Source organism: Dasypus novemcinctus, chromosome 26 (assembly GCF_030445035.2).
Source record: "Dasypus novemcinctus isolate mDasNov1 chromosome 26, mDasNov1.1.hap2, whole genome shotgun sequence".
Taxonomy (NCBI): Eukaryota; Metazoa; Chordata; class Mammalia; order Cingulata; family Dasypodidae; genus Dasypus; species Dasypus novemcinctus.
In genome coordinates, this window is record NC_080698.1 from 14,151,173 (window position 1) to 14,173,395 (window position 22,223).

General features: G+C 38.9%; 1 protein-coding gene across 3 annotated transcripts in view; it reads left to right on the plus strand.

The window, feature by feature from the left end:
- The window catches only part of CACNA1D (calcium voltage-gated channel subunit alpha1 D), a 370,244-nt gene that overhangs the window by 198,683 nt on the left and 149,338 nt on the right, over positions 1 to 22,223 (plus strand). For all 3 annotated transcript variants that reach the window (XM_058288640.2, XM_058288642.2, XM_058288641.2), the window contains exons 5-7: positions 13,641 to 13,783; positions 18,375 to 18,527; positions 19,038 to 19,234. In XM_058288640.2, coding sequence (XP_058144623.1) covers positions 13,641 to 13,783; positions 18,375 to 18,527; positions 19,038 to 19,234 — 493 coding nt within the window. The remainder of the gene's footprint in view (positions 1 to 13,640; positions 13,784 to 18,374; positions 18,528 to 19,037; positions 19,235 to 22,223) is intronic.

Genomic DNA, 22,223 nt, shown 5'->3' on the forward strand with positions numbered 1-22,223 from the left:
TCCCAGAAGGAGAGGAGAAAAGAAAGATGGAAGAAATATTTGAAGATTTAATGGCCCTAAATTTTCTAAAAGTGATGAAAAATGTATACTTTCAAATCTCAGATGTATTAGTCAGGATTCTCTAGGGAAACAGAATCAACAAGAGGTATATGTCGATAGTATGTGATTTTTATAAGAGTCTCGCAGCCGTGAGGATGCACAAGTCCAGGTTCTGCAGGCAGGCTGCAACCAGAGGCTCCAGTGAAAGTCCAGCGAAGGCTCTTGACTAGGTCTGGGAGAAGTTGGCTAGCCAATGACCAGGTGGGAAATTCTCTCAGTGCTGGAATCACTCCCCTTTTAAGGCATTCAACTGTTTGGGTTAAGTGTCACTCATTGCTGATGGCAATCTCCCTGATTGACATAATTGTAATCAGCTATCTATGATTTACCACTGCAGTAAAGTCAATGGTGACTAAAGTCCATAAATGCCCTTGTATTACAGTTAACCCAGTGCTTGCTTGACCAAACAATTGGGCACAATTACCTGGCTGAGTTGACACAATAGTCTGACTATCACACAAGACATTCAACAAGACATTCAACAAGCCCAAGAAAAATAGACACAAAAAAAAGCATACCAAAGCACATCATAATCAAATTTCTAATAACCAAAGATAAAGAGAAAATCTTAAAAGCAGCCAGAGAAAAAATGATATCACAGATTTCTCAATAGCAAAAATGCAAGCCAGCAGACATTCAAGAGGCATCTTAAAGTACTGTAGGAAAAATGTCAACCTAGGATTCTTATTCAGTGAAAATATATTTTGAAATTGAACTCAAAATGAAAACTTTTCATTCAAACCAAATCTGCAAGAATCTCATCAGCAGTAGACCTGCCTTTCAAGAGATGTTAAAGGAAATTCTTCAGGCTGAAGGAAATGATACCAGATAGAAATGTGGATCTACTGTATATGGGTAAATACAGATTTTATCATTTTAAAATTATCTTTAAAGATACTTGATCATTCAGAGCAAAAATAATAGCAATATATCTTGGGGTTTATAGCTTCTGTGGCATTGGCGTGGAGAAAGTGGCCATGGTGGCTGCTGGGGGTAGGAAGTAGGAAGAAGAGATGTGATGTGGGGGCATTTTTGGGGGTTGGAGTTGTCCTGGGTGGTGCTCTGAGGACAGTTACCGGACATTGTATATCCTCCCATGGCCCACTGGGTGGACTGTGGGAGAGTGTGGGCTATGGTGTGGACCATTGACCATGAGGTGCAGCGGTGCTCAGAGATGTATTCACCAAATGCAATGAATGTCTCATGATGATGGAGGAGGTTGTTGTTACGGGGGGAGGAGTGGAGTGGGGGGGTATATGGGGACCTTATATTTTTTTAATGTAACATTAAAAAATCAAATAAAGACAAAAAAAATTTTTTTTTAAAGTAAAATATATGACAACAATAGCAAAAAGGACAGAAATACAGAAGTAGACATGTACTATTGAAAAATTCACATACAGTAGAGGGAGTGATACAGTATTATTGGAAAGTAGACTGCGATCAGTGAATATTGTAAACTCTGGAGCATGGGTTGCCAGACTTGGCCTATATACCAAATCTGGTTTACTGCCTAATTTTTTTTCACGTTGACAAAGAATTTTATTTGCTACCTGTTTATTTTAATTGTGGTAGCATATATACAACATAAAATTTCCCATCTTAACCACTCACAAGCATACAATTCAATAATATTAATTATAATCACAATGTGGTGCTACCATCACTGCCATTCATTACCAAAACTTTTCCATCACCCCAAAGAGAAACTCCCTACCTATTAAGAATTAACTCCCTGTTTACCTTCCATGCCATCCCTGGTAACCTGTAATTTACTTTTTGTCTCTATAAATTTGCATATTCTTGCTCTTTCATGTAATTGAAATCATATAATAGCTGTCCTTTCACTAACTTATTTCACTCAATTTGATGTCTCCAAGGTTCATGCATGTTATAGCATGTATCTGACCTTCATCCCTTTTAAAGCTCACAATATTCCATTGTATGTATATATCACATTTTATTTATCCATTCATCTGTTGATGGACACTTAGGTTGCTTCCACCTTTTGGCTATTGTGAATAATGCTGCTTTGAACATTGGTGTACAAATATCTATTTGAGTCCTTGCTTTCAATTCTTTTGGGTATATACCTAGAAGTGGGATTGCTGGGTCATATGATAAGTCTATATTTAACTATCTGAAGAACTACCAATCCATTTTCCACAGTGGCTGCCTCATCTTATATTCCCACTAACAGTGTATTAAGATTTCTATTTCTCTGCATCCTTGCCCAATACTTATTTTCTGTTTGTTTGTTTGCTTGTTTTTAATAGCCATCCTAGTGGGTGTGAAGTGATATTTCATTGTGGTTTTGATTTGCATTTCCCTAATGACTAATGATGTTGAGGATCTTTTCATGTGCTTATTGGCCATTTGTATATCTTCTCTGGAGAAATGTCTTTTCAAATTGTTTTCCCATTTTTAAACTGGGTTTTTCTTTTTGTTATTGAGTTGTAGGAATTCTTTATATATATATTCTGGATATTATAACCTTATCAGATATATGTTTTACAAATATCCTTTGATGCCCAAGTTTTTTATTTTGATGAGATTTAATTGTTTATTTCTTTTATTGCTCATGTTTTTGATGTAAAGTCCAAGATTCTATTACATAATATAAGGTCCTGAAAATATTATTGCCCTTTATATTCTTCTAAGTGTTATATATTTTAAACTCTTATATTTAGATTATTCATCCACTTTGAATTAACTTTTGTATTTATTTTTTTAGTTTTTCTTTTTTTTTAAGATTTATTTATTTTATTTATTTCTCTCCCCTTCCCCCCCACCCCGGTTGTCTGTTCTTTGTGTCTATTTGCTGCGTATTCTTCTTTGTCCGCGTCTGTTGTTGTCAGCAGCACGGGAATCTGTTTCTTTTGCGTCATCTGTTGCGTCATCTTGTTGTGTCAGCTCTCTGTGTGTGCGGTGCCATTCCTGGGCAGGCTGAACTTTTTTTCATGCTAGGTCACTCTCCTTATGGGGCGCACTCCTTGCACACGGGGCTCCCCTATGCGGGACACCCCTGCGTGGCAGGGCACTCCTTGCGTGCATCAGCACTGTGCGTGGGCCAGCTGCACACGGGTCAAGGAGGCCGCGGGTTTAAACCGCAGACCTCCCATGTGGTAGACAGACACCCTAACCACTGGGCCAAGTCTGCTTCCCCTAACTTTTGTATTTAGTATGAAGTAGAGGTCCACTTTCAGTTTTTCCATATGGATATCCAGCTTTCCAAGCAGCATGTGTTGAAGAGACTATTCTGTCTTCATTGAATGGACTTGGCATCCTTGTTGAAAATCAATTGGGTATAGATAATCTGGTTTTATTTCTGAACTCTCAGTTCTATTCCAGTGGTCTTATATACCTGTCCTTTGCCAGTACCACACTGTGTTGTTTGTTGTTGTTGCTTTTTTTTCTGTCTGGTTGCAACATCATCATTTTTTTTTTTTGGTGTGCCTTGTGGGACCCTGTGCCTTACTGTGCTGGTCTGCGATGCCTGTTTTCTTTTTCACCAGGGATCTAACTCAAGTCCTCCATATGGTAGACAGGAGGTCAGTTGCTTTATCTACAGCTGCTTCTCTACACTGTTTTGATTACTGTTCATTTGTAATAAATTTTGAAATTGGGAAATATGAGTCTTCCAACTTTTTTCTTCTTTTTAAAGATATTTTAAAAATATGGCTCCTTGGGGCCCATATCCCTTCCCTATAAATGAGATGATTGTATTTTCTATTCCTGCAAAGAAGGCTTTTCAGAATTTTGATTAGGATTGCATTGGATCTATAAGTCACTTTAGGCTACCAGATTTTTAAAATAAAGATTTATTGGAACACAGCCACACTCATGTCTGCAATTATTTATGCACTATAATGGCAGAACTGAGTAGTTTTAACAGAGACCTTGTCTCCTACACATTCTAAAATATTTAATATTCAGCACTTACAAGAACACTTCTCCTGACCCTTGCCCTAGAAGAGTCACTAGAAAAATAAAGAGGTATAGCGAATAAGCCTATAGTGGAGATTAAATGGGATCATAAGAAAAATCTCAATTCAAACAGGGAAGAGAAAAGGAACAATGGATAGGGTAAATAGAAAAAATGTGAGATAATAGTTCAAACCAAGCTAAACCTTGGTTAAAATCCAAATATTATCAGTTGTATAAAAAATGATCCAACTCTATAGTGTCTACAAGAAACCAACTTTAAATATAAAGATAAAAATACATTAAAAGTAATAGAGCAGAAGAAGATATACCATGCAAAAACTAACCCCCACCCCCCCCCAAAAAAAGCTACACCACTGGGGACAATGCTAGCTGTGGGTTTTTCATGTATGCACTCTTCCATGTTGAGAAAGTTTCCTTCTATTCCCATCATTTTTATCAAGAGTGTTTTTATCAAGAATATCAAGAAAAGTTGCTGTATTTTGTCAAATGCCTTTTCTATGTCAATGGAGAGGATCATGTGATTTTTCTTCTTCAGTTTATTAATGTGGTTTATTGCACTAATTGATTTTCTGGTGTTGAACCACCCCTACATATCTGGGCTAAAACTCACTAGATCATGGTATATATAAGTTGTCATCTTCTTTTTTTCCTTATCAAAGTGCCAGCATGCCCATGCTCTTTTTTTTTAAGATTTATTTATTTACTTTATTTTTCTTTATTTGTCCCTCCCCTTCCCGAGGTAGTTCTCTTGTCTGTCTGCTCATTGTTTGCTCATCTTCTCCAGGAGGCACTATACACCAAACCCAGGAACCTCCCACATGAGAGGTGAGTGCCCAACAGCCTGAGCCACATCTGCTCCTCGTGGGCTGCGGCATTTGCTTGTTGCAGTGGGGGCGGCATCTAGCTCATTGTAGTGGGGGTGGCATCTAGCTCATCTTCTTTTAGGAGGCATGGGGACCTGAACCCAGGACCTCCCATGTGATAGGCAGGCACCCAACTGGTTGAGCCACATTCACGTCCTGTATAAAACTTTTCATGTGTTTTTGGATTCCGTTTGCAAGTATTTTGTTGAAGATTTTTGCATCTTTATTCACTGGAGAAATTGGTCTGTAATTTTCTTTTTTCATAGTGTCTTTATCTGGTTTTGGTATTGGGTGACGTTGGTTCATGGAATGAGTTTGATAGCATTCCTTCCTGTTCAATTTTTTTGGAAGAGCTTGAGCAAGATTGCTATTAGATCATCTTTGCATGATTGGTAGCATTCATCTCTAAAGCCGTCTGCTCCTGGATCGTCCGTTTTGGGGAGGTTTTTGATGGCTATTTCAATCTCCTTACATGTGACTGGTCTATTGTCTTCTCTTTCTTCTACGGTCAGTGTAGATTGTTTGTGTGTTTCTAAGAATTTGTCTTTACCATCTATCTTGTCTAGTTTGTTGGTGGTCAGTTGTTCATATGATCTCTTATGATCTCTTATTTTTGTGTTGTCAGTGGTAATGATCCCCCTCATTTCTGATTTTGCTTATTTGTATCTTTTCTCTTTTTATTTGTCAGTATAGCAAAGGGTTTGTTGATTTTCTTGATTTTCTCTAAGAACCAACTTTTGTTTTGTTGATTCTTTTCTGTTGTTTTTTGTTCTCCATTTCATTTATTTCTGCTCAGATATTTATTATTTCTTTCCTTCAGCTTGGTTTGGGATTAGTTAGCTGTTCTTTTTCTAGTTCCTCCCGGTGTGCAGTTAGGTCTTTGATTTTAGCTCTTTCTTCCTTTTTAATGTAAGCATTGTGGACTATACATTTCCCTCTAAGCACTGCCTTTGCGGTATCCCATAGGTTTTGATATGTTATGTTCTCATTTTCAATCATTGCAATATATTTACTTATTTACCTTGCAATTTCTTCTTTCTTTCACTGATTATTTAAGAGTGTATTATTTCATCTCCATATATTTGTGTATTTTCCCATTTTGTGCCTGTTGTTGATTTCCAGCTTCAATCCATTATGATCAAAGAAAGTGCTTTGTTTAATTTAAATCTTTTAAAATATATTGAGACCTCTCTTGTGACCAAATATATGGTCTATCCTGGAGAAGGATCCATGAGCACTTGGAAAGAATGTATATCCTGGTGTTTTGGGGTATAATGCTCTATAAGTGTTTTTTAGGTCTAGTTCATTTATCATATTATTCAAGCTCTCTGTTTATCTAATGCTGAGTGTGGTGTATTTTAGTCTCCAACTTTTATTGTATAAATGCCTATTTTTCTCTTTAGTTTTGCCAGTGTGTGGTTCATGTATCTTGGGGCACCTATGTTATGTTCATAAATGTTTATTATAGTTATTTCTTCTTAGTGAATTGCCCTTTTTATTAATATATAATGATCTTCTTCATCTCTTATAACAGTTTTGCATTTAGAATCTACTTTTTCTGATATTGGTATTGCTACTCCAGATTTTATTTGGTTACTGGTTGTATGGAATATCTATTTCCAGCCTTTCAGTTTCAACCTTATTGTGTCCTTACATTTGAGGTGTGTCTCTTGTAGACAGCATATAGGTGGCTCAGTTTTGTTTTGTTTTTTTAATCCTTTCTATCAATCTGCATCTTTTGATTGGGAAGTTCAATCCATTAATGTTCAATGTTATTATTGTAAAGGCATTACTTCATCCATTTTTATCCTTTGTCTTTCCATTGACATATCTTACTCTTGTCTGTCTTTTTACCCTTTAAATTACTCTTACTAATAATCTTCATTTCTATACTCTTTTCAAAGTCTCTTGCTCTTGTTTTTCCTTTCAAGCTGTAGCACTCCCATCAGTATCTCTTGTAAATCTGGTCTTTGGGTAACATACACACTCAGCTTTTGTTTGTCTGTGAAGACTTTGAACTCACCCTCATTTTTAAATGACAGTTTTGCTGGATAAAGAATTCTTGACTGGCAGTTTTTCTCTTTCATTACCTTTAATATATCATAGCACTTTCTTCTCACCTCCATGGTTTCTTTTTTTTGTTTGTTTATTATTTTTATCCCGCCTCCCCGAGATGGCTCTCTCATCTGTCTGCTTGTCTTCTTTAGGAGGCACTGGGAACTGAACCTGGGACTTCCCATGCGGAAGGCTAGTGCCCAATTGCTTGAGCCAATTCCACACTGCTGGTTACATTGCCTGCTGGTTGCATCATCTACTCATTGCGGTGGTTTTGGCATCTGATGGTTTTGGTATCTGATTGTTATGGTGTCTGCTTATTGTGGTGCCTGCTTGTCTTCTTTAGGAGGTACCAGAAATTGAATTCAGGACCTCCCATTGGGAGGCAGGTGCCCAATTGCTTGAGCCACATCCACTCCCCTTCCATGGTTTCTTATGAGAGATCAGCATTTAGTCTTATTGAGATTCCCTTGTATGTGATACATTGCTTTTCTCTTGCTGCTTTCAGAATTCTCTCTCTATCTCTAGTATTCGTCATTCTGAATAGTAGGTGTCTCGGAGTAGCTCTTTTCGGATTTATTCTGTTAGGGATGTGTTGTCCTTCTTGGATATTCATATTTGTAAATTTCATAAGTGTTGGGATTTTTTGGTTATTATTTCCTCAGATATTCTTTCTGCCACTTTCCCAGGCTTTTTTCCTTCTGAGACACTGATCATGCATATGTTTGTGTGTTTCACATTGTCATTCAATTCTCTGGGACCCTGTTACACTTTTTCTATTATTTTCTCTTTCTATACTCCTGCCTTTTCTTTTCTTTTCTTATTCTTTCTCTTTTTTTATTTTTTCTGTATGGCACTCCTTGTGCATATCAGCACTGAACATGGGCCAGCTCCACATGGGTCAAGGAGGTCCGGGGTCTGAACCATGGACCTCCCATGTGGTAGACAGATGCCCCAACCACTGGGACAAGTCCGCTTCCCTCCTGTCTTTTTTTTTTTTTTCTTTTTTTTTAAGATTTATTTTTTTAATTTATTTAATTCCCCTCCCCTCCCCCGGTTGTCTGTTTTCTGTGTCTTTTTGCTGCATCTTGTTTCTTTGTCTGCTTCTGTTGTCGTCAGCGGCACGGGAAGTGTGGGCAGCGCCATTCCTGGGCAGGCTGCTCCCTCCTTCACGCTGGGCAGCTCTCCTTATGGGTGCACTCCTTGCGCGTGGGGCTCCCCTACGCGGGGGACACCCCTGCGTGGCAGGGCACTCCTTGCGCGCATCAGCACTGCATATGGGCCAGCTCCACACGGGTCAAGGAGGCCCGGGGCTTGAACCGCGGACCTCCCATGTGGTAGACGGACGCCCTAACCACTGGGCCAAAGTCCGTTTCCCCCCTCCTGTCTTTTCAAGTTCAGATACTTGGTCCTTCAAGTCACTAATTCCATCTTCTATTTATTAAAATTTTCTATAATATGCCTTTAATATATTTTTAATATCATCCATTATATCCTTCATTCCCATAAACTCTGCTACTTTTCTTTGCAGGGTTTCAAAGTTTCTTTATGCCCTTCCAGTGTCTTCTTAATATCCTTTATCTCTTTAGTCGTATTTTCCTTCCTGTCTTTGAATTGATTCAGGAGATTTTTGTGATCGTCGTTGATGGGTTGTTTTAAATCCTGTGCCTCATCACGTTTTTTTGTTCATTCCTTTGACTGATTTGTCTCATCCCATTTTTTAGTATGGCTTGTAAGTTTTTATTGCTGTCTAAGCATCTGAATATGTTGGTGAATTTACTGTGAAGGTCAATTTCTCTCTCTTGCCTAGTAGTTTTGTTTATGGGTCTTCTTTAAATTTTCATTCAGCTTATTCTAAGTTTTAAAATTACCTGGCTTACGTTATCAAAATAGGGCTAGGAATTCACTGATGGGGCACTGCTGCACTCCAACGGCTGGGACAAGAGACTCCTAAACGCAGCTTTTCCACTTGCTCATTCCTGGCCCACCATCATTTGGCACTCATTGGTGTATCTTCCACAGACGTGACTCTTTCAACCTCCACTTGCCCATGATTCTAGTATGGACAGAGCTGAGATTCAGTGCAGGCTCTGCTGATCAAATCCACTGAAGAGAAACTACTCTCTGCCCTCCGCCATACATTCCCTCTTCTCAGGGAGGTAGACATCTGCAGTGAGCCATAGGTTTTACCCAGGCTATTTGCTTGAGGGTGGGGGATGGGTGCCCTTCCTGGCCATGGGGTGAGTAACTCATGTTTTTGTTTAGGCTTCTTTGTCTCTGTTCCTCAACCCTCAGAAAGATATGCAGCACTGTCCTGGTCTTCATATCCACAAATCAGCTCCCTTGGACAGCTTTTTGCTTTCCTGTGTTGTTTTTGTGAGAGAATTGAGCCCTGCCTACCTACTCTGACACCATCTTCCCAGTTAAATCCTAAGTGCTTATTTGCTGAATAACAGAGCTTAAATGTAGGTGAAGCAAAAACAGAACTGAAAGGAGGGATAAAAGAAAAATCCACAATTATTTTTGTACATTTTAATATTTTTCTCTCTGATTGGTAGAAGATGCAGAGAGAAAATCCCTAAGGATATAGAGACTTGAACAATACCACTGACCAACCTGAATGAGTTCACACTTGTATTAGCCAAAGGGATGCTGATACAAAATATCAGAAATCTGTTGGCTTTTATGAAGGGTATTTATTTGGGGTAGAAGCTTACAATTACCAGGCTGTAAAGCTTAAGTTACGTCCCTCATCAAAGTCTTTTGCCTTGTGTTGATGCAGAATGGTGGACGATGTCTGTCAGGGTTCAACCTCCCTCTTTCTCTAAAGGCTCTGTGGTCCCAGCTTCTTCCAATATCAGCTGTAGGCTGGCATAAGTCTTGTTCCTCTCCTGGGGCTGTTTCTTTCTGGGCTCAGCTGCTCAGAACTCTGGTGTCTGCAGCTGAAAACTATCAGTGAACAACTCATCTCTTCTCAGGGCCTGTGCTATGTCTAATGGAGCCTTCTCTGTTTCCTCACATATCTGCTTCTCTGTGTTCTTCTCCTGTGTGTTTACTTCCTGGAGCTCTAGTTCAAAAAAACTCTTAACCTTCCTTCTCTGCGGCATGGTTTCTCTGTGAGTTCCTACCCACCAAGGGGGCGGGGACTCCATGTCCTACTGACATGGCCCAATCAAAGTCTCAATCATTATTTAATCAAGTAAAAGTGAAATCTCTGAATCCAATATAATGTAATATGCCCTGAGGGTCAGACCAGTTTACAAACATAATACAATATCTATTTTTGGAATTCATAAACAATATCAAACTGCTACAACCCTTTTAGCACCCTCCACTCAACAAGAGCAGAATACACATTCTTTTCATATACACATGTAACATTCACCAAGAGAGACAATTTTCTCAGCTATAAAACACATCACAATTAACATAAAAGGATTGAAATCATACAAAGTTATGCTTTCTGAATGAAATGTTTCTGCATAAATGGTTAGTATAAAAATCATATTTATCTTTATGTACTAGCCATGAACAACTAGAAAATGAAATTTTTAAAAAGTCACCTACCATTTACTATAACATCAGAAACATGAAATATTTTTGGATAAATTTAACAAAATATTGTACTTAAAATTACCAACTCTTGCTTAGAGGAAATAAAGAAGACCTAAATAAATAGAGTGATGTGCCATGTTAAGGATTGGAAGACTCAGTATTAGGATATCATTTCTCCCCCAAACTGATCTATAGCTTGAACATAATAACAATTTAAGTCCCAGCAGGAATTTTTTAGAAATTGACAGGCTTTTTCTAGAACTCGTATGTAAATAAGAAAAGCTCTAGAATAGCCAAAGAAATCCTTAAGACCAAAGCTGGAGGAATTATGCTACCTGAGTTTAAGGCTTTCTATAAAACTATAGAAGTCAAGATTATATAATATTGGCATAAGGAATAGACATATAGATCATTGAAACAGAATAGGAAGTACAGAAATACATCCACACTTATGTGATCATTTGATTTTAGACAAAGGTGCCTTGATAAATCAATGGATTGAGGAAAGTGTTTTCAATACATGATGCTGGAACTGCTGTTTATATGGGAAAAAAAATCTATTTTCACATAATACCATATACAAATATTACCTTACAATGGAGCATAAACCTAAATGTAAAACACTTAAATATTTTTAGGAAAAAAACACAGAAGACACTCTTTTTGACCTTGAGGTAGGTAAAGATTTCTTAGGACACAAAAGCAGTAGCCATAATAATTGAAAAAATTGGGCTTTATGAAAATTGAAAGCTTTTCTTGAAAAGATAGTGTGAAGAAGATGAAAAGAGAAGCCACAGACTGGGGTATTCTCAATCCATATATCTGACAAAAGGACTTGTATTCAGAATTCATAAAACGTAAAAAAACTCAAAAAGGCCAACAACCCAATAAATAAATGGGCAAAAGATTTGAACAGATCTTCACAAAAGAAAAAATATATATGAATTGTCAACAAGCACCTGAAAAGATGCTCATCATTAGTAATTAGAAAACTGCAAAAGGAAGCCACAATGACATAACACCAAACACCCACTAGTATTACTAAATGTAAAAAGACTGACAATACCAAATGTTAACCAGGATGTGGAACTAGAACGCTCCTACACTGCTTGTGGAAATGCAAAATGGCACAACCACGTTGGAAAACATTTTGCCAATTTCTTATAATGTTAAATGTACATTTCCTGAATGCCCTTATTACCTACCAGTTCTACTCTACCACAAAAAGACTTGTACATTAGTGTTCATAGCAGCTTTGTTCATAATAGAGAAAAACTGAAAACAATCCAAATATCCATCAAAGGTGAATGGATAAACTTGCTGTAGTATACTCAACAATAAAGAGGAATAAATGACTGATAACTAAAACAGTAGCAGCCAGCTTCTCTCCCTGACTCAGACTCCTTTGAAATGGGAGAGAGACAATATTCCCCTGTTTTCAAGGGCATTGATGAAGAATGGGAGATAAAAGACCATGAAGCGTATATTGCAAAACACTGACACTTGAAAGCAATCTTAAGCGACCACTTGCATGAATTATTTACCTAACCCTTGGGATGTTAATTCTTTTGGTTGCCACATTTCAGAAGTTTGAGATTGGTTTCTTTATTCCTTTTTCTTTGTGTTTGTGAAGCTATGAACTTGTTTTGAAGGGGAGATTTCTAACTTTAATCTTCCTACAGGGATTTACAATAATTAAAATACTATACTAATAAGAGAAATCAGTTAAAATTTGAAGTATTTCCCAGTCATAACTAGGGTGAGCCCACCTTATAAAGCTTGAAAAGGAAGAGAACTGATTTATTTTCCCCACTGGCTGGGTGCATTGCTAATTGCCATACTGTTATGAGAACAAATGGCTGGTGTGCAAGTACCCCAGGATGACATTACTATGCCTAATCAGGACTGCAATCAGACCACCCTGTATTTTGTGGAGTCAGTGTCCTGGTGATCCAGAGGCAGGCCAGCGAGGGCAGAGTTTCTGCTTTGGCTGCTAATTAAATTTTAGAAAGCGTCTCTTTGTTGCTGGGCCAATAGTTTCTGTAATCTGATTGGCCAGAGATGATTCTATTTGAAATGGGCAAATTTGTATTTATTCTGCAAAACAAGCAACAATTCCAAAGAATAAATATTTATTTGAAAGAGCAAAAGTAACTGTCAAATGAACAGATTGCGTGAAAATAGCTTTATCCAAGAAAGCTTCTGAGAGTAGGAAAAAACTTACCATGGCTGCCAGATAGAATATTATTCACATTTAAAAAAAGAAAATAATGATATTAATACCTTACTTTCGATGGTTGCTTTTAAGCTTTTCAAAGCTCCTTGACATCTGTGATTTATATTATTTTCCTAATATTCCTATGAGGTTGAAAATGTTGCCAAAATAACAGCAAGTCAGTCACTGTATTGGAAGTGATATAACACATTGATACAATTTGGGATTTTGAAGTCAATATTCATTCACTGGTCTATTCATCAGATATTTTTTGAGCACCTCCTTGTGTCAGGAACTATTCTAGGCACTGCGGAAAATTGCAGTGAACAAAACAGACTAAAATTACTGCCCTTATGGAGTCTACATTCTAGTGGGGGTAACAAACTTGGGCTCATTATCAGTTCATCACTTCTTGTGTGACTTAGGGCACGTTACTTGATCTCTTCAAGTTTGTTTACTCATCTGTAAATTGAATTAATAATAATTGCTGCTGTGTAACCTATTGTGAGGATTTATGAAATAATATATGTAAAGTAAAGTGCTTTAGCATCTGATGAGCTCTCAAGGCATGGTACCTGCTATGATTATTGTTGTTATTTCTGTTTGGGGCAAATCCGACTTGTCTCTGTTGAATCACTGGTGAATCCCCTCTTTGGTAAGATGTGACTTGTTCTAGGCTGCTCCATTGGTATGAAAACAGATGAGATAAATCCCTGTCCCAAATTGTTTTAGATGTAGAGTCATGTTCAGATTTCACAGCCCATTCCGGCTTTTGTCTTGCCTTCCTTTTATTTAAGCAGCAGCCACACGGAATTAGCCTTTGTTCAGAAATAACTACTGTGATCATCCTGTTTTGCTTCCCTGGGTGACAGACTCTAACATTTCTTCCTCTCTTCTTCTTTCAGATTGTTTAGTGTAATTTTGGAACAATTAACCAAAGAAACAGAAGGCGGTAACCACTCTAGTGGCAAGTCAGGGGGCTTTGATGTCAAAGCCCTCCGAGCCTTTCGAGTGTTACGACCACTTCGACTAGTATCGGGAGTGCCCAGTAAGCACTTTTTGTTTCCTAGGGTCGGGAGTTTGCTGATTTTTCCTTCTGGATGGGTATCAGAATTATATGCTACGAGCTGAGTTGCTGTATACCTGTCAGGGGCTCAGCAGATGACCATGTGGGCCTTCACAGTTTACAAAATATTTTCACCTGCATTGCTTTGGATCCCCATGCCATCCCAGGGGAAGGAGTCAGGTAGTAATCGTCCTTTTGATTTTATAAAAGAGAAATTCTTCTCTTACAGAAAGACTAGTAAGTTAAGTAGTGGCATGAGACCTTGAGTTCAAGTTTCCTGTTCCCAGTCTAGTTTCCCTTCTACAACATGCTGCCATCATCTCTTCTTCACTACCAGGCTGGCCCCTCTGAAAGTGGTAGGTTTTGTGGATGAGGGTGTTGGAGGGCTCAACTGACTGCCTTTTTTCAAAGTAGGGAGCAACAGGGGGCTGAACTTCTGAAAATTCTGCTTAGCTCTTTCACTACTAGGAATCGTGCCTCTCCAGCTCTCAAGGAGGAGGTGACTACCTCAGTTTTCTCATCCAGAGACAGGAGGATACCAGTCAGTGGCAGACCCTAGTTTGCTCCTTGGGTGCCACCTTTGTTGGAAGAGATACCCTGTCTATGCCCTCTATGCCCTAGCCGGGAGCCATGGGGCTCTTTCTTCTATAAAGAGCGTGAGGTTTTCTTCACTGGGCCCTACCCCCTCATAGACATCCCCATGTTCAGGACTTTAGCAGGTAGAAGTCCTAACACCTGTCCAAAGAATGGTAGTTCTGAGATGGTTGCCTATAGGAAGCTATAGGAAGGATACAGGATGGCAGGGTGTGCCCAGTGTTTCACAACTCTTAAGCCATCAGAAGAGTAGAGGTAATTTTTTTGCTTCTCCAGAAGTTCTTCATAAAATTTTATTAAACTTGTTAATGCTTAGAACGCACCAAAAATTCTCTAGAGAGGAAGAAAAAAACCCAAACTATTCCTAAATTTAACATTTTAAAATGTAGGAAGTGTTAAGTACACTTATTTTTCTAGATGCTTCATTTTTTTCATTGAAAAATATCAGCACAAGTCAAAACCAGAGAACTCTCTGGAAGCAATTGAGAAAAATAGAAATACCTTGAAAATGACTGGCTTTGTTAAGTGTAACATGATTAAATGAGAAGTTCAATGAGCAAATATGCTCTTTCAGATTTAGTTGTTATAGCTTAATCTAATTTCAGAGTAAACATGTCAACTTTTTTTCCCCCAAAGACCAAATGAGAGGGCAGCTTGCCTGTGGCATATGCTGTGAGCAGACATGTGCATGCAAGTCTCTGCCTGGTGAAAGCTCTCAGACCTCACATAGCATTGTTTTGGCTCCATTGCTTAAGGAAGTTTTTACAAATTGACTTAGCACATGCTCCCTTTTGAATGAATTTTAAAGTATTTCTTCCTATTGCCCCTCAAAAAATCACTGTTTGAAATTTGGCAGAGATCTGCTTCCCACAGGTCATCAGGGAGAAATGGGGATCTGAGTCTTGTGTAAGAACTTTTAAGCCCATATTGAAACTTCCATGTTGGAAAACTTTCAAGTTTCTCTTCAAACCCAAATGGACTTTTGGGGCAACAGGTTGGGATTTCTGGGCCATCCTGTTTCCAGAGCAGCTGTGACCTGGTGATTTCTTCTCAAGTACCTGAAATTGTTTAAAATGCTCAGAAATGTTTACACTTATCTAGGAATCGTCTGGTCTCTTCTAAAGAGAATCTGTACCATTCCTTGAGATATAGCTTTGTATTAATATGTGCATGTATATGTGTATATATATCCCTGCAGTGAAATATATTCAAAAGATAGTATTTCAGACATTTTTGGAGTTCTTAACCATCCACATTCAGTTAACTGGTAAATGTTTATCAGAATCTTAGATCTCAAAGTGGATGACCCTTGAAGATCATCTGGTCTATCAAACTGAAGCCTGTTAAGATGGTGTGACTTGGGCAAGTTCTCACAGCTAGTGGGTGGCCTAACAGGACCACACCCGTGGTTTCCTCATTCCTGCCCAATGTTCTTTCCATTACATCCTATTTCCTCCTAGACTAGAGGCCTCGTAAGATAGACATGGATTATGTACACAAGAGCCTACCATAATGAAAGTGTACATGTTCACATTAAAATACAACTAGAAAGTTTTATCTCATAAATGACTCATCTGAAATAGCATTACTCTAAACAAAAAAAATAAGTAAACATATAGCTCACTGCCATAGAATTTAGAAGAGCTAACTTTTGGATGATGATTTTTGATGGCCCATCCGTGTCTTAAAACAAAAAAACCTGTCTTAAGTAGATTAAAGCAGATATTCCCCCCTCCCATTTATTCCATATAGAAGGCAAAAACATTGAAGATCATTCTTTTTTAAAGAAAGCATTTGGGGAAGCGGACATGGCTGAACTGATAGTGTCCACCTGCCATATGGAGAGTCCAGGGTTCGATCCCCAGGGCCTCCTGACCCATGTAGTAAGCTGGCCCACGCACAGTGTTGCTGCGCTCAAGGAGAGCCCTACCACAGTGGCGCCCCCACGTAGGGGTGCCCCACGTGCAAGGAGTGTGCCCCGCAAGGAGAGCCGCCCTGTGTGGAAAAAGTGCAGCCCACCCAGGAGTGGCACCGCACACACGGAGAACTGACGCAGCAAGATGATGCAACAAAAAAGAGACACAGTATCACAGTGCCGCCGGATAATGCAAGCAGACACAGAATCACACACACAGCAAATGAACACAGAGAGTAGATAACGGGGGGGGGGGGGGGGCGGGGGGAGAGAAAGAAAGAAAGAAATCATTTGAACCTTTAAATACCCAAAGGTACCACCTAGGAGTTCAGTTAAAATGAAAGTCTTGGAATGACAGGGTATTTGTGAGTCTGAAATCCTCTTCTTCTTCTCTCTCCATCCTTTCCTTGCCTCTTCCCATGTTCTTATCACAGTGAACTTTTCTTTTTATTGCTGATAATTATTACTCATTTTGCTTTGTGTATTCTGATTTCTGGTTTATTTAACTCTTAAGTATCTCAGCTTCTTATGTTTTTTCTTTCTTTGAATATATGTTAGGGAAATGAGAAGATACTAGAAGAGGGACAGTATGAAGGAGAGAAAGACAATGGGGACAGGAAGTAAAAGAAAAAGGAAAACAGGGAAAAAGAGTGAACTTCCCATAGAGTGGAAAATGAGGTCACAGGGTAGTGGGAGAATGTGGGATTCCAAACACGGGACTCAAGACGCCGGCTTCTAGTACGGGTTCTGGTTTCCTACTGACTGCTCTCCCTCGGGCTCCTGTGTCCTTGCACCTAACCCTAGCCTGAGTGTTGCCCCAGCATCTCCCCTTCTGTTTTCTCTTTTTCCTCTTCCTTGGCAGCCTTACCCATATCATGGCTCTGAGTATTACTTTTCAGATAACTTTCAAGTTTTGATTTCCATCCCTCATCTCTCCAGGCCCACATTTTAGCAGCCACCTATTTCCTTCTTGATGTTATGCTAGTGTTCAAAATGCAACATGGCTGAAGTCACCCTTACCCCTGTCCCTCTTCTACCTCCCTTATTCCAGGGGAGTGTCCTTTTGATATGCTTATTTTTGTTCAGGCACTATGATTTGACTCATGACCCTGGCTGAAATAATTGGAACACTCCATAGCTATTCAACTCTCCTTCACTTGCTCTGTCCAAACTCAATTTCTGAGGTCTGATCTTACTCTGATCCTTACCCGGACCTACAGGGAGAGCCTCTGGAAGTACTCCGTCTGTCTCACCTACTGCTGCCCTCTTTTTCTTTCTAAAGTGGTTGCCTTTTGCTGATGGACCAAGGTCTGGTTCTGTAACATGAATTCAAAACCCCATACTCCCTGGACGCAGTCTGTCTTTCCTGCCTGGTATTCCTTTCCACTATATGGCCCAAACCAGCACTCTGCTTCCTCACTTCCATGCTTTGGTATGTTGTTCCCTCTGCCTGGAGTAGCCTCTCTCCCATGCTCATCTGTGGAAATCCATCCTTCTTAGCCTTCAGGACCTGCCTAGAGTGAAACTGCTTTAGAATCATTTTTTTTCTCCCCATCCAGAAGCAATGACTTTCCCTCTTTAGTTTTAACTGCTCAGTATTACCCAAATAGTGTATGATATGTACTGTTTTAGAGTAGAGTTACTTATATTTAATTCTTAAGTCTTCTTCTATAATATAATCTATTGGACAGAAGATGCTTTATGCAATGTATCTTTGGATTCTCCAAAGCTCTAAAACTTATGCTTTCCACATGGTAGATGTTCTAGAGATTTTGTTGAATAGATGAACAAAACATAAATGAATGACTAACTTTGATATTTGGCAATCCCCTATCTAGGCCTAAGTTTTTTCATCTGTCAGGTGAGGATATTGGATTAGATGATCTTTAAGATTCCTTTTTAGCTCATCTGACATCCAGGCTTAATGTTAATTAAAAGTTTTGAAATATATCTTTTGAGTTTTATGATTGTTTGTCATACATGGAGCAAGCACCATTAGGAGTTAGATGAACATATCATTTAAAGTGTCTTCCTGGATCATAAACTACTTTTTCTCTTTTCTAGGTTTACAGGTTGTCCTGAACTCCATTATAAAAGCCATGGTTCCCCTCCTTCACATAGCCCTTTTGGTATTATTTGTAATCATAATCTATGCTATTATAGGATTGGAACTTTTTATTGGAAAAATGCACAAAACATGTTTTTTTGCTGACTCAGGTGAGTAATGAAAATGGTAGCTAACCTAACATTAGAAAAATTTGGTTTTCCCAAAATCTTTGCGATTTTGGCAAAATCTGAAACAAACTGAGAGGCAAAGAAAGCTCCAAATATACCAGAAAGTCTGCTGAGACATTTATGAGTGTGAATTGTGTCCAGAATAAATGAGAATTTAATCTTCTTTTCTATCCTGATTTCCTCTATAATGTGTCCTGGCATGTGAGATGAGGGACCACCCAAAACTAGAACATGAGGCAAAGCCGTAGGCTTAAGAAAGGTTCTCTAAGAGAGGTTCAGAGGATAGAGCAGTGAATTCTGACTGGAGGAAACAAGGAAAATGCCACTGAAAAGGGGGCAGTTGTACTGGACTTTAAAGGACAAATAGGATTCTGAGGCAGCATTAATGGGCAGCAGAGTTCTAAGCTCTGGCAAGGGTACTTCACTATCTGCTGGCTTGGGTTTCCTGATGTCTCTGTCCTGAGTTGTGAAGCCTTCTTGTTCTGTTTGCAGATATAGTAGCTGAAGAGGACCCAGCACCGTGTGCGTTCTCAGGGAATGGACGCCAGTGTACCGCCAATGGCACAGAGTGTAGGAGTGGCTGGGTTGGCCCAAATGGCGGCATCACCAACTTTGATAACTTTGCCTTTGCCATGCTCACCGTGTTTCAGTGCATCACCATGGAGGGCTGGACAGATGTACTTTACTGGGTAAGTAAGCAGTTGGAGGAGAGAATATTCTGTCCTTGTGGAATATTCTGTCCTTGGATAAAAGTGTTTCATTAACTAGATCTGTTGGCAAGTGGACTGAAAAAGGGACCCTGGAAGTAAGTTCTTTGGGAAGGGAAGCAGACCTTTCTCCACAGACTAGGCCTCATTGTCCTGTTCACTTAGGAGCTTTTTAGTTGCAGTTCTAGAAAACTGCTGCATGATGTTGGCTTCTGGCCTTTTAGTCCTCTGCTTCCCAGTGCTACCTGGGGAATTGCTGTTGAGTGTGCCCAGTAGTCCCCTTGGAGGAAACCTAGAAAGCTAGGACTGTCCTAATTAAACTCTTAAGAGAAAAGTGGGTCATTTCCCATACCAGGAAGCTCCTGGATTTCCACTGGCTAAAATTGATCTTTTTTATATTAAGGCATGTTGCTCTATTAGATCTTAAAAAACAATGGTTGGTAAGATAAATTGGATGCTCTTCATGCCTGCCATACCTTAGTACAACCTTATACCCAAAATCAATTTTCCTCTATTATAATATTTCCCCTTTGCAGCTTTAGTATTACCATAAATCAGCCCAGCACAGGTCCTTAACATTCTCTTTTCTCTTGGAGGTATAGAATTCTGGTAGAGAGGGTAGAAATGGCACACCAGATTCCTGGAAAGCTCACAGAAGTTTGGAAATTGTTTTCCATGGTACAGCATTGCTAGGAGAATCAGCTAACATGTAGATTTTGAGCCCAAATCCAAGTCCAGATGGGATTAACCAGGATTCCATTAATGACTTGTTAGAAGACAATTAATAGAAAATTATTTCTTGAATGGGAAGCCTCTAGTTAAAAGGCCTACAAATTGAGAAGTACCTTCTGACAGTCTCTAGAGTGTAGATGTTTTATATAACTTCATATTGCTCCATAACTTGAGAACATAACATATATTGGTTATAAATAGGTTTTTGCTTCCCTTCACCAGTGAAAACTATGCTTGCAGGATTATACAGGTCCCTATATATTCAATGTTATGCAAAGAAGTTATGTGTTTATCTTTAGTCCCAAAGTGAGTCTAATTTGATGAGGTTTAAGAATCAACAACGTGGTATTTCTTGTTTCCCTCTTTTACCCTGCTTCTGATTGTCATGAGTGTGTGTGTGTGTGTCTGTGTGTCTGTGTGGGTATGCACATCATGTATTTATATTCATAAAACAACTCCTTTTTATGAAGAGGAAGAAGGAGATTATTTTGGATGAGCCAATCTAAATAGCCCAAACTCAGATCCTTCCCCCCAAACAGTACCAAAAACCATTTTTCTTTTTTAAAATAAAAATGCGTGAGTTCTCTCAGCTTTTGTTTTTTTTTCTTTTTCTGTTGTCATGGTGAATTGTCAACTGCTGATCCAACATGCCTTGACTAATGGACAATTTTATACTTTATGTTATATTTCTGCAGATTGATTCTCTAGTGACAATTTTCCTATTGTCAAGCAAGTGAAAACTCTGGGAATGTGTGATTAAAGGAGGGAAAACTTCATGCACCCAGAAACAAAACTTCCCACTTGCTTTCCTACAAACCTTTAAGTATTACCTAGGATGCTACAGTTATTATCTTTATTATTAATATGACAATCACAGTTACTAATTTGACAATATAATAATTACATCACATCTTTATTCTGATGGAGGAACTCAAAGTAATTTATAAACATAATCCTAGTATATATCTCTTTACATTATAAAAGATCTGGGATTTTGAAGATAGAGAACGTAGGATGTAGAGAGGCCACTTAACATCCCCAGGGGCCTATAGTGAGTGGCAAACTTTTTTTATAAAGGACCAGGTAATAAATCTTTTTGGCCTCGCAGGCCATATGACCTTTGGCACAACTACTTAGCTCTGCTTTTATGGCACAAAAGCAGCCATGGAAAATACATAAACAAATGGGTATTGCTTTATTCCAACTAAAACCTTGTTTATGGACACTGAAGTTTGGATTTTGTATAATTTTCAAATGCCATACAGACTATTGTTCTTCTTTTGATTTTTCCCAACCATTTAAAAGTGTAAAACCCATTCTTATCTCAAGGGCCATACAAAACTAGGCAGTGGGCCATAGTTTGGCAACCCCTGGTCTAGCCTAGAACCCAGCACTTTTGCATTCTTCCACTTGCCTGAGGTTTGTGAGCCCTTCCAGAACACTAGGGGGCAGCTAAGTAATGTCTTCTAGAGTGTTCACTGAAGCACATCAGAATTGTTTTTATTACTTGTCTTTTGCATTTATTAACACATCATAGAGGTAGGCAGGCACGGAGGTGACAGGTCTTCCTGATATTTTATGGACCATGGAAAGCTGGAAGCCACACAGCTGTGTTCAAACAGAACCTTCATACCCAGCAGAGTACCAGGCCCAAAGCAAGTACTCAGCAAATACTAGTGAGTGTTAGCATCTCCCAAGTGTACCAGTTCCATTGCCTCGTTAGTGTCAGTGGGCCATGCTTGAATATCTGTTCTTATCCATAACTGAGGCATAAAGGATATATCTTGGGAGATAAAGAAGGAAATTAAGTTGTGACTATTGATTGCAGGGAAAGTTCTCAGTCCTTTTGGAGTCTGTTTATGGTGGGCAAAGTCTTTGCTGGAGGTGTTTTGCATCTAGTTAAGTTTATATTCAGTCAGTGTTCTCAAACTCATTTATACCTTAATTCTTAAGTGTGCCTGGTAAATGGCTGTGAGAGTTTTGAGAAGGGAAGTGTAGGCAGTTCCAATATGCAAAAAGACACACTGAGACCATTTGGATGCATGGGGTGGGATTATTAATTTCTGATGGAAAAAATAGTGTAAAGCTCTTTTATAAAGTGAGTTCCATAAATGTAAGCTGTCATTTGACTTACACATATTTGATGTCTGCAGAGGAACTAAGGTATAGTGCAAAGAGAAAACAGTAAGGCTGGATAGAGCTGGTAGTGTGACCTTGGGTAGGTCACTGAACCTCTCTG